Below are 15,294 nucleotides of genomic sequence, written 5' to 3'. Positions count from 1 at the left end.
AACTTCTGCTTTCTCATCTCTGAAGTGGGAACAAGGATAAATTCTGTAATTTTAACTCAACTATGGAGCACCAAACTATGTGCCACCTTGTTCAAGGGACACAAAGGGATGCAAAAACCTTTATCCTTAATTTCAGGAAGCTTCTATCAGGATGGAAAGGAGAAGCTTCATTTCTTTGGTCTCTTCTCCAGTGGACAAGGCTGCCCTGGGTGGATCTGCCCTGTTTATAGCAGGGTTGCCAGGTTCTAGGACAGATGGTGATCTGGGAGCCCTGGGTTGCGGAACTGACTCTGTCTCCTGTTGGAACCCCTCCTGTGGTGCCATTTTTGCTGTCCCTGTCTGGGCTAAAGGACCCCACAGGACTAACCACAGTCTGTTTCTGATTTATATGTGCATATGCTGAAGGTAATCTCTGCCTCTGGGGAGGGGTCTGATTCAGAGGGCCAGGTCTCCAAATTCCTAGTGAGCACCCAGGTTAGGGATATTGGACAACCAAGGACACCCTTAATCATCCCCAAATGTATAATCCTTTATAATTATATCGGCTTTCAGAGCTTGCAAAGTATTTTTACATTCATTTCCTTTAATCTGCATGGGAGGTGGTATCTCCAGCTGTTTTACAGAAGACAACTGAATTTAGAAAGGGGAGTTACAAACTTCAGGTAGAACCCTAGCCCACCCAGGTTCTCAGAGCAGCTAAGAATCACTGGGGTGCTTGCTAAATATGTAAATTGCCACTCCCTCACTCCAAATTCTAATTCTGAATATTGGATGGGATTCAGTAATCATTATTGTAACAAACATTTCAAGAGATACTTATCCTCTGGCAAGTCCGGACACAGTGAAACTTATGGATTGACTTCACACAGGTTTTTTGGGTCCTGATTTCATATATATCAGGAGAACGAGATGAACGGGGCAGTCCCAGCTTTGAGGAACCCACAGATGGTTGGTGTGCAGACTGACCACAGACTACGGTTGGAACCTCAGGCCTCTGATTCCGGAGCAGGGCCCTGTCCAGCTGGGTGGGTGAGCCCCTCAGGAGAACCCAGCCTTGGAACTCCCGGGTGAACCTGCTGAGCCTCTTCCCATTTTCTAACCCTTGCTCAGGTCTGATCTGTTGTTCTTTGTTTTCGGCTGGAGGCATCCTGTGAAACAGCAGCCGGTATGTGGACACCTGGTGCTGAGTCTTGCACAAGGTCAGCTTTCAATGAAAAGGAGGAGCAGGGTGTGGAGCAGCAGAGAAGAAAGCCCTCCAGTAGGAGGAAAACAGACTGGCCGGCAGGAATTTACATTTCTTTAAAGGTGATTCCAGTCCTGCCCTTCCTTTGGGAGGGAGCCCAGGCAAGGCTCACTCCAGTGTAGGTGAGGTAAGCAGGGTCCAGGGAGATGGAAGGGAGGGGGCTTGAGGTCTCCTGTGGCCTTGCCACCACTGGGCAGGGACTGCAGGACATGGTAACACCTTTTTTCCTGAAGTGATGCCTGTTCGTGGGGGGGGGGGGGAAGGGAAGAGACTGCTGTTACCCCCAATCAGCTACACCCCAGGTTCCAGCTTCAGATAGAAAAGGCTTCATCCTGGTCCTTCCTGCCCTCCCTTCCCCAGGAGAGCACTTCCGTATTTGAAGCTGACATTTGTCCCCAGGCCCTTCCTCTGGAGCTCACCTCTGTTGCTGTAAGTATCCAGTACCCAATCGTTTTCCCGTAGGCTGGCTCCCCAGACAGGCCCTGCCACAGAAAGCCAGGGGAGCTCCCCGAGTTCACGTGCACAGTGCCCAGAAGGCCGCACCAGCTAGGCTGGGTCACAGCATCCCGGTGTGTGGAGCCACCGCCTGAGCGCTGAGATCTGCAGGCACTCCACATTCCCTACCTGCTCAGGAGAGGAGGGCAGGGATCCCAGGTGAGGCGGAGGAAGAGAGCCTCAATTCTGAACTGGGGGCCTGCTGTCTCAGCCACAGGGAATCTTACTGAGAAGCAGGGTGCCCGGGCGCCCAGACCTGGTGTTTGGATCTAAGGCCTCCGCGGCTTTTGCAGGCCGCCGTCCCAGGTTCAGATCTCTCCAGCCCCCAGTCGAGGTCCCTCCTCCACCCTCCCCCTCCAGGGGGGTTATAGGTTCTTAAAGCTTCCCTGGTGGGAGGAATGGCGGGGGCGGGGCGGCTGTGCAGGCCCAGGATATAAGGGGCGGAGGCGCTGCTTTCAGGTCCAGCCAGCCCATCATGTACGCCCACCGCCTCCAGTTCTTCCTCCTGCTCGCCTGGTGGGTGCTGCTCCAGGCAGGCCCCGCCACGGTGGCCCAGGTACCCCTACGGACACTGGGGCAACCCTCGTCGCCGTCCCCTCTGGCTTACATGCTGAGCCTCTACCGCGACCCGCTTCCCCGGGCGGACATCATCCGCAGTCTGCAGGCACAAGGTAGGCTGCGCCGCCGCACCCTGCCGCGCCCCAGGGCGCCTGGGGTAGCCACCCGCCTGCGGGCTCCGGAAGTGCGCTGGGACTGCGGAGGGGTGCCTTGGACCGGGTGGTGCGGGGCTCACCGTGCCCAGGGCTCGAAAGGCGCGTCCAGGGTCTGGTTGTGCGTGTTTTTCTGTATCGGCACGGCTGGTGGCACGGACGAGTGGGAGGGGATTCAGCGTTCCCGGTATGACCCCGACAGGGACCACTGCCATCCAGGTCCAGATTTGGGGTGCGCAGAGAGCAATGCTGGAGGGTGGGAGCCAGATCGCGCAGCTTCTCACCGCCGCGGTGTTCGAAGTTAGGTACCTGGGAGCCTCAGTTTACGCATCTGTAAAAAGGTAGAATAGTGCCTTCTTTGTAAGACCGTGGAAAGGGATCGGTGACAATCACAACAAACAACACAGAACTGGGCACAGTAATAACAAAGGGCCATTATTGCTGTAATTATTTTTGTCCTGTGGAATCTCCTTTTTCTTTTTGCGAATGAGGGTGAATGGGTCCCGGAGTCTGGCGGCGGGAGTGTTCCAGGCTGAGGTGTGGCATCAGGGATTAGGGCTCGCAGGTCCAAGATTAGGGATGGAGTGTCACGAAGCCGAGAATTAAGGCAGCCTTAAACCCGGGTCGGGGAGACATCAAGTTTCCCGGGTGACCCAGGACTCCCAGCCTAAATTTGGATGCGGGTGTGCCCAGTGACCCAAGAACATCTTTGCAAGGACCAGGCAGTGCGTCTGGGCACCGAGCGCAGCGGGCAGTTGGGTGCCGAGGAGGGGGAGCCCTGACCTAGGACCTCTTCCCCGGCGCAATCCACATCCCGACACCTGGGCAGCCTCCCCGGCCCGCGCCTCCCTCCGCCTGCGGGGGCCAGACGGCGCTCCCCCGGGCCGGGGCGCAATCCACATCCGCTAATCTGATCTGACCTGCCGCCCGCCGGTCCTTCTGGGCCTGGGGGCGGGGCTCCTAGCTCCCTGGCCTGGGCGGCCGCGTCTGGGTTGACACGGCTGGCCGACTGGTGACCCTCTCCGGAAGGGTCATGTGGGGACTGACCAGGCTGGGGACACCTTAGAGGGCGAGGCAATGGGAAATCTGTTCTGGCAGTTCCGCCAGAAGACCAGAAGGTGGCCGGGGATGAGGGATGGGAAAGGGGGAGGACACACTTTTCTAGTTCATTTTCTTCTGGAAAGTTCTTGAAAATGTGGTTGGTGATTCCACAGACTGGGAATCTGGAAAACAGGGTTCTGCCCCCTCAAACCCTGCTTCCCAATTCCATGTGTGTCCCAGCAAGTCACCCTACTCCTCTGGTTTTCCTTGTGTAGACTAGGGGACTGCTCTCTGGGGAGGGGGTGTGTCTAAATATCCACAATAAAATTCAGTACAGTTGGCCGTGTGATTGCTTGTTGTGTAAAAGCTGCTGGAAGAGCCTTCCAGGAGGAGGGCGGGTGGGGAAGGGCTGTCCTAAGCCAGCTGCCCTCTGTCCCAGTTGTGTTTGTCGAGCTGTAGCTCAATACTGCAAAATGGGAGTTGGAGCCTAACCAAATTAGGTTTACATCTGTTTCACCTCCCCCCCAACCTAAACTTTCTTCACCTTCAAAGGGTGCTAACAGTGGGGAGGGTTTGAGGAGAGGGTTATTGTAAAGCTATTGGAAGTTGAGCCCAATGACCACACCTGTAATCCCGGCAATTGGGGAGGCTGAGACAGGAGGATCAAAAGTTCCAGGCTAGCCTCAGCAATTTAGGAAAATCCTGTATCAAACTAAAAAATAAAACGGGCTGGGAATGTAGATCAGTGGTAAAGCATCCTGGGTTCATTCCCCAGTATACATTTTAAACGTTCCCCCCCACCAAGTCCAGACTTCTTCCAACAGGAAGGAGCAGTCTCTTTCTTGCCCATCCGTGACACTGCCCATCCCACTTACAGGAAGACTATGTGACCTGTCCAGGGACCTCTCTGCCTAACTTCTGGACACTGACAATAATGAGGAAGTTTGATGACAGCCAGTGCTTATTGAAGTTAGGTAACTGCTGGGCAAAGCACTTTGTGTACAGTTAATCATAACACTCAGTAGGGTGGACACTGTTACTGTTACTGTTTCCTTTTACAAAGAGGGAAACTTGGGCCCAGAGAAGGAAAGCAACCTGAGCAGTGTTGAACAGCAAAACAGCGAATGGTAGAATCTGAACCATCTTGAAGAAACTCTGGGGCTCCTGCTGCTCTTAGCCATTAAGCAAGAGTACTTTCCTCTAAAAGACCTTTTGTATACACTTGAGATTAAATATTTTAAAATTGCAGGCCTGCTGGTACAGGTGGCCAGGAGTTGCTACAGTGTCCCACTGTCCCCAGAGGGTCAGCTGATGCAGCAGTGGGAATGCATGGATGGGCGTCTTTCCCACACCTCTGGGGAGAGCTGCTAGTCAGGGGCCGGTTATTGCCCCCTGCAGGTGCTAATTAGGAGAAAAGTGGAAATTAAGTGAAAAGGGGCTGGGGATGTGGCTCAAGCGGTAGCGCGCTCGCCTCGCATGCGTGCGGCCCGGGTTCGATCCTCAGCACCACATACCAACAAAGATGTTGTGTCCGCCGAGAACTAAAAAAAAATAAAATAAATAAATATTAAAAAAAAAATTCTCTCTCTCTCTCTCACTCTCTCTCCTCTCTCACTCTCTCTTTAAAAAAAAAAAAAAAAAAAGAAATTAAGTGAAAAGGGGCAACTGAGAAGTTGCCCAGAGGCTGAAGCTAGGAATTACCCCTTTATGATATAGGTCACATTCCAGAGAAACTTGTTACAAGATGGCAGATTCTGTGGACAGTAAAAAATAAACTGCTATGTGTGCCACTGTATTTAAATCGGTAACCGCCATGGCTTCCGGGGATCTGTGCATGAACCAGCTACAGGTCGCCTGATTTTTTTTGTTGTTGTTGTTTTGTTTTTTGTTTTGTTTTTAAAGAGAGAGTGAGAGAGGGGAGAGAGAGAGAGAGGGAATTTTTAATATTTATTTTTTAGTTCTCGGCGGACACAACATCTTTGTTGGTATGTGGTGCTGAGGATCGAACCCAGGCCGCACGCATGCCAGGCGAGCGCACTACCGCTTGAGCCACATCCCCAGCCCCGCCTGATTTTATTTCTAAGGGATAACCCCTGATTTTCTTTACAATAAACCATCACACCTCTTTGTTTCCCAGGGTGATAAGACAGAGGTGAGCAGTGTGTCATTATTCCCAATGCAAAGAAGAGGGAAAAAAGTTAAAGATTATTATTATTTACTTTTCTTTTTCTTTTTCTTTTCTTTTTTCTTTTTTTTTTTTTTTTTTTTTTTGGTACTTGGGATTGAACCCAGCGGTGCTTTACCAGTGAGCTACATCCCCAGCTGTTTTTTCAAGTTTTGAGATGGGACCTAGCTAAAGTTGCTTAGAGCCTCACCAAGTTGCTGAGGCTGATCTTGAACTTGTAACCCCCTGCCTCAGCCTCCCTCCTGTGTTGCTGGGATTACAGGTGTGCAACCACCATGCCCAGCAAGATTATTAAGAAAGCTGAAATCCAGAAATGTGTGCTAGTTCCAGACATCAGACAAAATTAGTACAAGACTAAAATGAATGGAATATGCGCCACCCCCATCTCACCTGGTCTGGGCTTGGCTGTCTTGGCGGGTCGAACAAGGCTGTGTGTGGTGTGTTTGCTGTGTGTGGCCCCAAGTGTGTGAAGGACCTGAAGCCCAGAGGGTGAGCATCTGCATCTAGATAGGAAAGACCAGCTGAGGTCCCTGAAAAGCCATGCCTCAAATACCTTTAGAAAACTACCTGGAGGGCTGCTGAAAACGAAGTTTCTGCCTTGCTCCTTAGGCACAGGCTGGGGAGAGGGTGGTCAGCCATTGGCATCTATTTCTCTGAGGTTTTCATGACTCTTGCATCTAGCTAAATGTGCCTGTGAAACAGACCACCTTGTCCAGTGAGAAAACAGCTCAAGAAGATAACTTGTTCCAAGGTCACAGGGCAAGTGGAAGCCCAAGTTAAGTTAGAAGACCCAAGCTTTCTTTGGCCTTAGACTGCAAGGGGAGAGAGGAGGGGAAGACAGAACTCATACAGTTTGTGTGTGTGTGTGTGTGTGTGTGTGTGTGTGTGTGTGTTTGCAGTACTGGGGATGGAACCCAGGGCCTCATGCATGATAGGCAAGTGCTCTACCACTGAGCTACATCCCTAGTCCTTTATTTTATTTTATTTTTTTAGTTGTAAATGGACACAATACCTGTATTTATTTATTTATTATTTTTAGGTGGTGCCAAGGATAGAACCCAGGGCTTCACATACTAGGCAAGCACTCTACCACTGAGCCACAAACCCAGCCCACCCCTAGTCCTTTTTATTTTTTGAGACAGGGTCTCACTGAGTTGCTGAGGCTGACCTCAAACTTCTGCCTCAACCTCCTGAGTCCCTGAGATCACAGGTGTGTGCCACCACACCTGGCTAATTTTTATTTTTGAGATAGGGTCTTGCTAAGTTGCCTAGGCTTGTGATCCTCTTGCCTGACTGATCCAGTTCTTGCCAGTTTGTTTCCAAAAGGGCACTCACTGGTGGAGCAGTGATTTGGGGTTTGGACTTGGCAATCAGGAAATTAAGATGTACTTTTGACTCTTGACTGTGTCACCTTCCCAGATGGACAACCTCTCTGGGCCTTAATTTTCCTTATCTTTAAAATGGACTCAAGAACATTACCTCCACAGGGCAGGGGGTGAGAGTAAGAGATGGCCGACATAAGCTAGGGTTCTAACATGGGACTGAGGTGGGGGACCCCCTCTCACTCTGCTTCTTTTCTGGTTTTTCCCAGATGTGGAGGTGGATGGGCAGAACTGGACCTTTGCTTTTGATTTCTCCTTCCTGAGCCAAGAAGAAGAGCTGGCATGGGCTGAGCTCCGGCTGCAGCTGCCCAGCCCCGTGGACCTCCCTGCCGAGGGCCAGCTCACCATTGAGATCTTCCACCAGCCAAAACTGGACACAGAGAAGGACCCAGGCAACTGCCTGAGGCGTCTTCGGATGGAACTGTTCACCATCACTTTGTCCCAGGTCACTTTTTCTTCGGGCAGCATGGTCCTGGAGGTGACCAAGCCCCTCTCCAAATGGCTGAAGGACCCCAGGGCGCTGGAGGAGCAGATGTCCAGTCTGTCCAGAGAGTGCTGGCAGCCCTCCCCCACCCCCTCTGTCACTGGCACCAGCGTGCTCCTCATGCTCTACTCCAACCTGCCCCGGGAGCAGAGGCGGCTGGGTGGCGCCACCTTGCTGTGGGAAGCTGAGAGCTCCTGGCGGGCCCAGGAGGGACAGCTCTCCCGGGAGAGGGTCCTGAGACACCGGCGGCATCACTTGCCAGAGAGAAGCCAGCTGTGTCGGAAGGTCAAGTTCCAGGTGGACTTCAACCTGATTGGGTGGGGCTCCTGGATCATCTACCCCAAGCAGTACAACGCCTACCGCTGCGAGGGAGAGTGCCCTAACCCCGTGGGGGAGGAGTTCCACCCCACCAACCACGCGTACATCCAGGTGTGACGCCAAGGCAGTAAGCCCTGGGGACGTGCTGTCAGAGAGGGGGACAGGACTCCAGCTCTGCTGTCGAATTACCACGTTCAGTCTATTATAGCCATTCAAGCACCTACCACGTGCCAGATCCTATGGGAGGGCCTAGGAGGACTCAGGGACTACCCTATAGAGCCTGTGTGGAGTCATGCCATAAGTGGGGGGGTTACCCTTGACACAGGCTTCCCTAGGACTTCTTGTCTTTCATAAAATTAGGGAGTGGGGGTAAAATAGAGGGTCTCAGGTCCCCTCTAGCCCTGACATTCTAGGAAGGAGTCTTTTTGATTCCTACCCATTGGCTGTGTGAAAGCTGCTTATTCTCTTGGATCTCAGCTTTCCTACCTGTGAAATGGGGAAGGCAGTGCCATATCCCATAGGGTTGCTGTAGGGTTCATGAGATTATTGGTACCCAGCCTATAGAGTAGGCAGCAGGTACTAGATGTGTTTGATTCATTAGTGAAATGGGGGCTCTGTTTATGGGTCCATGGTTACAAACAACACTGTTACAGCCCTTGTACTTTTGCTGCCTCAGACTGTAGCTGAGTACTCATTTCGCAGGAGTAGACAAGGCCAGAAGCTGCCACCAGGGGCCACTAGTCAGCGTAAGGGCTAGGAGGTGGCAGAGGGAGTGGGAAAAGACCGGTGTAGGAGGGAGGATGAGATGGAGAGAATATAGAGCCTGATGTGGCAGCCTGGTGTTAGAGGTGGCCCTGCCCTGCTCTCAAAGGTCATAAGGGACCGGAGTGTTTTAATCTACTCCGTGAAGCCTGGAGTGAATCTTTGGGACCTGTAGTCCATCCTCTGTGGTGCCAAGTCCCAGGCAGATTCAGGGCCTCTGAGGAGCATGACCACGTAAGCTGAGCTCCTCAAGGGAATCGCTGGTGGGCCACAGCCTCAGAGGACTGCTAGGCAGAGGCCCTCCTGAGCCTCAGAGGTGCCGCTGACCCCACTAGCCCCCTGCCTTGCCACCAAGTGGAAACCCAGGCAGTCCCCAGTGTGAGCTCTCACACTCTGATCTGAAGAGATGTCCACAGGAACAGGTTCCTAAGTGTCAAGGGGGTGTCACCTTTCTTCTTGTTGACTCTGCCTGCCCTTCGCTGGCCAACAAAACAAATCCTATAAGAGCTTCCACATGATTCTCTTCTGCTTCATAATTCTGGAACTAAACCAGCAGTTTCTTGGAATATTTTTAAAGTTGGTATTCACTTTAGGCTAGAACAGTAGGACTTGTAAGTTAGCTACTGCTCTACCCAGAAACATGAGCCTTAGAATCTCTTGGTTAGGTTGTACAAAGCTATTTTAGCTGTTAGAGTTGATATATTGCCATGCTGGATGCTGATTCTTTTGTGAAAATCATTTTTCTTCTATTTTTGCACCTACAAACTGATTTTTTAATTTTTACTTTTTAGTACTGGGGATTGAGTCCAGAGGTGCTTAACCAGTGAGCCACACTGAGCCACATCCCCAGCCCTTTTTTATTAATTTTTTAAATTTTGAGATAGGTTCTCACAAAGTTGCTTATAACCTCACTAAGTTGCTGAGGCTGTGATCCTCTTGCCTCAGCCTCCTGAGTTGCTAGACTAACGGGCATGTGCTACTCCACCCTGCCAATAAATGATTTTCCACTCTCACTTTCTTACTCCTTACCTAGAAATAATACTCTTCTGACCTACTGGTAGGGATGTGAACTGACTCTCCTCCCCTTCCTTCCAGAGTCTGCTGAAACGCTACCAGCCCCATCGGGTCCCTTCCACCTGCTGTGCCCCAGTGAAGACCAAGCCGCTGAGCATGCTGTATGTGGATAATGGCAGAGTGCTCCTAGAGCACCATAAAGACATGATCGTGGAAGAGTGTGGGTGCCTCTGACCACATCCTGGAGGGATGTCAGATTTGCCTACACTCCAGAAGGTTGGGAAGCTCCTGGAAGACGTTACACTTATCCAGGGAGAAGAAACAGAGGGAAGAAGCAGCTCTGCCCAGCAGAACCGAAGAGGAAGGGCTGCCCGCTCTGTAAATGAAGGGCCCTGTGAGGTTGGCCAAGCCCAGAGGCCCTGGTCAGGAGGAGGGAAGAGAAAGCCTTGCAGAGGGCAAAGTGCTTGCTGGATTTTCTTTTTATCAAAAAGACAGTAGCAAGTAAAAGTGCAAGCGCAAGAATTCTTTACCCAATTTGTATTTAAATTCATGAACCCCTTGAAATTGTGTGCAAAGTTGGAGCAAATGTGCATTTATTTTTGAGGTGGGGCAAGGCGATCTATAGCTTTGGCGTATTTTCCAAAGCAGTCTGTGAACCACTGCTTCTCCTTCAAAGATTAAGTATCAATTTATTAGATTAAAACTATTGGCTCTCATTGCATCAGGCTGGGGTGGGGGAGTCCTGCACATCTTCCTGGTTGGCCAGTGGCAATCTGTTGGCTGTGTTCAGAGGCTCCCTGGCATGGTCTCTGCTAATGAGTTGCATAAACAATAAAGCCATTGTCTAGCTCTCCTAGGCCAGCTGGTGCCTTTAACAAGAGAGCCAGGAACTCCTAGAGGATTGGCCATGTTGGACTACAGAAGCTGGAACCCTCAGACATCCCTGAGTCAGTCTGCTTGGCAGACACAACTCGAGTCTATTAAAGTCGGTGACACTTCACCTCCTCCTCTCAATGTGTGCGATTAATGAGGGCCTTGCGGTTCCTATTGAGCAGGGATTAAGGACTTATTCTGGGTGGCAGGAGACATGGACTGTAGTCACTGAGCTATGTGACCTCAATTGAGTATACACTGCTCAGCTTCCTCTTGTAAAGTGCAAGACGGTGGGTGCTAACATTCATATGGGGTGTATTAGAATACATTCTGGGTATGACTGAGGATGTGGCTCAGTGGTAGAGTACCTGTATAACTAGCAAAGTGCAGGGCCCTGGGTCTGATCACCACCACCACCAAAAAAAGTCTTGTTTGGTGGGCTCAGAGACCTTGAGTTTTAAGCCATAGGCTGTCCTCTGGGGCCTTATCCCTGTCATCTCCTTCCAAAGCTTGTAAGGCCTGTCAAGACCAGTCCCTGGCATATTCTTTTGCCAGCTCTTTTTTTTTTTTTTTTTTTGTATCAGGGCTTGAACTCCAGGGCACTCGACCACTGAGCCACATCCCCAGTCCTATTTTGAATTTTGTTTAGAGACAGTTGCTTGATGTCTTGCTGTTGCTGAGGCTGGCTTTTAACTTGCGATCCTCCCATCTCTACCTCCAGAGCCACTGGGATTACAGGTGTGTGCCACCACACCCAGCCTTTGTCAGCTCTGAGACTGGCTTACTTCTAGGTTGCACACGCACTACAGAAAGAGGACCCCAAGTTTTTCTACAGGAAGTTGTGGCAGAATATCTGAGCACAAATCTTCATCTTCTGGATGGAAAAGGCAGCACTTCTTACCTGCTTAACCTTGTTGAGCACTGCCAAAACAGGGGCTATGTGGCGGGGGAGTACATTTTATGAAGCGTGTGAGCCCAGGGAAACTGATCCCCTACCCTGTTTTCCAGGAAGCCTCTCAGCTGGTCCTCCAGCCACAGAATGATCCCAACTGTATGGGAACTTCACTGAGCTGACTTGACTCATCTGTAGCCTCAGTTGAATCAAGGTGACAATCCTGGCCCAGGCTGGGGCTGGACTTGCCAGAACCAGATCTGGGCCTGAGAAACCTCAGTAGCAGTACTAATCTAGCTACTCATTTCCTGAATGGAAACGCACCTGCTCTGGGGTTAGCCCAATTCAGAATCAAATGGGATCCTGCATCTGATTTTACTTTGGAGGACAGTAGGGCTGGGGCAACCCTGTGAGGTCAGCTTGTCCCATTCTCTTTCCTGAATTAGACCCCAGGAGGCCTCATGGGCTGGCCACAACAGGGTATTGTCCTTAACAGCCATCTACAAATTTTTGCTCACCTAGCTTTGTATCACCTTGGCCTTTAGAATCAAACTCTTGAACCCAACCCTACCACAACCTTAGGGCCTTTGTTGTTTTTAAAGAAGTTCTTAGTTCCCCAGCTGGCCTAAACTTGCCACTCTTCTGTCTCAGCCTCCCAGGTAGCTAGGGTTAAAGGCATGTGTCACTGCACCTGGCTTGGCCTGAAGTTCTCAGAAATGGAAATACCATCCTAGCATGCACAAGGCCCTGGCTTTAACCCCAGCATCTCTCTTTCTCTCTCTCTCTCACTCACACACACACATACCATCCCAGGGCTTTCAAAAATCTTTACCCAATGGCTCTTACATAGCCTGGGCCAAGAAAGTGGAAGATGGACCGACTTCTGGCTCTCTAGCTCATGGGAGCATTTAGTCAGCTTCTCTGTTGACTCAGAACAGACCTCCCTGATAGCAAGGCCTTGCTTCCCCTTGCAAGATGACAATGCAGGCACAAAGTGGTGACTCCATGCCTGACCCCTGCTAGTGCTTCCTGTGCCAGTGACACAGCAGGGTCATTCTGCTGCCCAGCCAGAGGTCTGTGGGCAAAGCCTACTGCCCTAACCTGGGAAGCAGCTCTCAGCTTGAGGCTGTGGGCTGGCTGGTCACTCTGTCTTTGAGCAAGTACTGCCTGAGCACCGCTGTCCTGCCTGCACTGGGGCTTACAGTAATTTTAACTTGCTCTCAAGGCAAAGTTTCACTTAGTGTTCCTTCAGCAGTACCAAGTCAAGTTCTAAGGGGAAAAAATGGATGCATTACTATTCATAGCTGGCAGGGGGTAAAAACAGACAAATTTTAAGAGGGCAGCAGAAACATGGAATCACAGGCAAGGAAGTGGCTGTTGCCTCTAGATGGCACCATAACCAAGAGCTATCTCCACCCTGAAAAACCTCCCTTTTTATCAATAAGACCCTATCCCTCTGTCCTAATTGCCTTTAGGGCAGAGCACAGGATGTCTGGAAGCGCTTTCCAGGTTATTTTGTCCCCATCTTCCCTTACAGAGGTTTTTTTGTTCTTCTCCTTTCTTTAGACAGGAGCCAGGCTGGGATTACAGGTGTGCACCACTGCACCCAGCCTGGGTGCCTGTTCAGTGGTCAAACTTGCTCCACTCCCACACCTGCACATGGAGGGAATGGAGACCCAGCTGAACAGCTAGCTTCTGGGTGTGCAGGCCAACAGAGCTGGGCTTGAGTTCTTTAACAAGAACTGTTTATCCTGAACTTTCTGTATCTGCAACCAGGTTGTGTGTGCTCCATGATCCTACCCAAGCCTCATGACAATCTAGAACCCCCGCTCCCCTTTCACATTTGAAAAACTTTCTTCACTCCAGAGAAAACCAAGGCACAAGAGACTTGAATCTTGCTGTATGGAGGCGACTCAGCTCCCAGCAGCAACGTTGGAAATGAAATTACCCAACTCCAAGGCCTCTGCCTTTAACCTCTGCACTGGAAATAAAACTGGACCTTTTACAGTCTGTGAACAGAGCCCACATAATAATTTTCCTATAGGAAAAGGTCATGTGGGCTCTGTTCACAGATTGTAAAATATGAGAGGACGATTCTTTTTTTAGTATTAATTTGGGGACTTGCTGGTTTAACAGCAGGAGTCTGATGCTCATGCAGCACACCTTGGTTTAAGACACCAGACTTGCACTTGTCTAATGAAGGCTCCCAAGGGCCAGAAACAGCCCTTCTGAGAGAGGGAAAGGCGTGTGGGCCTCCTCAGGGATGATGTACACAAAATTGCCAACTACCTCCACTCTCTGCCCTATCAGCGAAGACTCCACAGATGTGAAATAACCCTCAACAGTTCACCTGAAACTTTGAAAAAACTAAAACACCAAATTGAGGCTGGGTGTGTGCAGGGAGTAGCTCAGGGGTAAAGTGTATGCTTAGCAAGTTCAACAGCCTGGGTTCAATCTTCAGCACAAGACTCCACATTGATACTCAAGATCTTTATTGATTTAACTGTAACAGCAACCATTGGTGAGAATTGATTTCCCCCCCGCTAATTTCCAAACACCTGCTGGTTTGGAAGAACAGTTAAAAACAAAAACTGGTCATGGAATCACACGGGACTGCCTCAGAACTGCATGGTGCCCTCCGTTAACCATCCCAACAGTGAATGGATGGGAGGGGTGAGGGACAACAAACACATCAAGGGAGAGGACAGGAAGACCAAGAAAAGTGCTGACAGTCTCTGCTTTTCCATTTGATGTGGTTGGAACTGGTGGTACTAGACAGGGAAGCTTTTTATACAAAATATTTTTAAAAGATGCTTAAAATGGTCACTAGAATACATGAGCATCCTCGGGGCTCTTCTAAACACTTTCTTTAAGGTTTACCCTGGGGTTGTGGAGGTCTCCTCACCCCGGTGGAAAAAGACGGGCTCGTCTGCAGGTAAAGGCAAGGCACTGGTGCAAGGGACTTGGTGATTTGGATCAGACACCAGGAAGGAGTAGGATGGTTGGCCCAACTGGCCCCTTAGCTCAAACTAGTGTTCCTCCCCCACTCCCCGCCCCCCCATTCCCAGTAAGAACTTCTCTTGGCCTGGGCCTTTTGTTTTTCTTAAAGACTCAGCTGAAGAGGAACACAGCAACAAGAATGAACATGCTGTGCTGGATTCGTGGAATTCCCTTTAAGTTTAATGTCCTGGAATTTGGTTTTAAGCACCGGAAAGAGCTCCCTTTGGAAATTTCAGCATGGTCAAGTGATTATCAAGCACTGTAGAATCTCTCTGCCAGCCTCCCACCTTGGAAAGGTGGCAGAGGAAGAGTTTAAATTCCCTGGAAAAGGTTTCAGCTCAGCATGGTCTGCCAGGGCCATGGGCAAAGGTGAACAAGCAGAGAGAAACCAAAGACCATTTGAACAGGGACTCAAACAACTTTCTTCTCAATCTTAAGCTTTGTCAAAAGGTATCAACTTCCAGGACTAGCCTAAAAAAATCAGTGTAAATTCCAGAAGGTGGGAAAGGTGTTATGAATAATTAACTGGAAAAACGAGTACATAGCAATCACCCTTAAAGTCTTTAGTTAGAAATTTCTGTGAGTTAGCCTCAAGGAAACTCCACTACTAAAACAGGAAACAGTAACCAGAACACAGGATGTCCCTAAAGTATAAGTACTCTGAATTGTGACCCACCTTCCTCAAGACCTGATATCAAGAGCTAGGAAGGTAGCTCAGTGGCAGAGCACTTGCCTAGTATGCTGGACAGCCCTGGATTCAATTCCCAGTACAGTGACAAAACAAAACCAAACCCCAATTTCATCTCTAATTAAAATCTGAGAGGAAAGGAACAATGGGGTTAACTACTCCCCCTTCAAAGTTCTGACAGGAATTGCTCCCAGAGAAACAATGTTC

General features: G+C 50.2%; 1 protein-coding gene across 1 annotated transcript; it reads left to right on the top strand.

The window, feature by feature from the left end:
- Positions 1-487: 487 nt before the first annotated feature.
- NODAL (nodal growth differentiation factor) lies at positions 488-9,868 on the top strand (the record flags this gene model as incomplete). Its single annotated transcript, XM_081267107.1, has 3 exons — positions 488-2,409; positions 7,266-7,969; positions 9,716-9,868. Exons 1-3 carry the CDS (start codon positions 2,214-2,216, stop codon positions 9,866-9,868), a joined length of 1,053 nt encoding a protein of 350 aa, XP_081123233.1. The 5' UTR covers positions 488-2,213.
- Positions 9,869-15,294: the final 5,426 nt, after the last annotated feature.

This window comes from Spermophilus citellus (assembly GCF_964194105.1).
Source record: "Spermophilus citellus genome assembly, chromosome: 15".
Lineage (NCBI taxonomy): Eukaryota > Metazoa > Chordata > Mammalia > Rodentia > Sciuridae > Spermophilus > Spermophilus citellus.
Note: the sequence above shows the minus strand (reverse complement) of the source record. Positions and strands in the feature narration are given on the sequence as shown.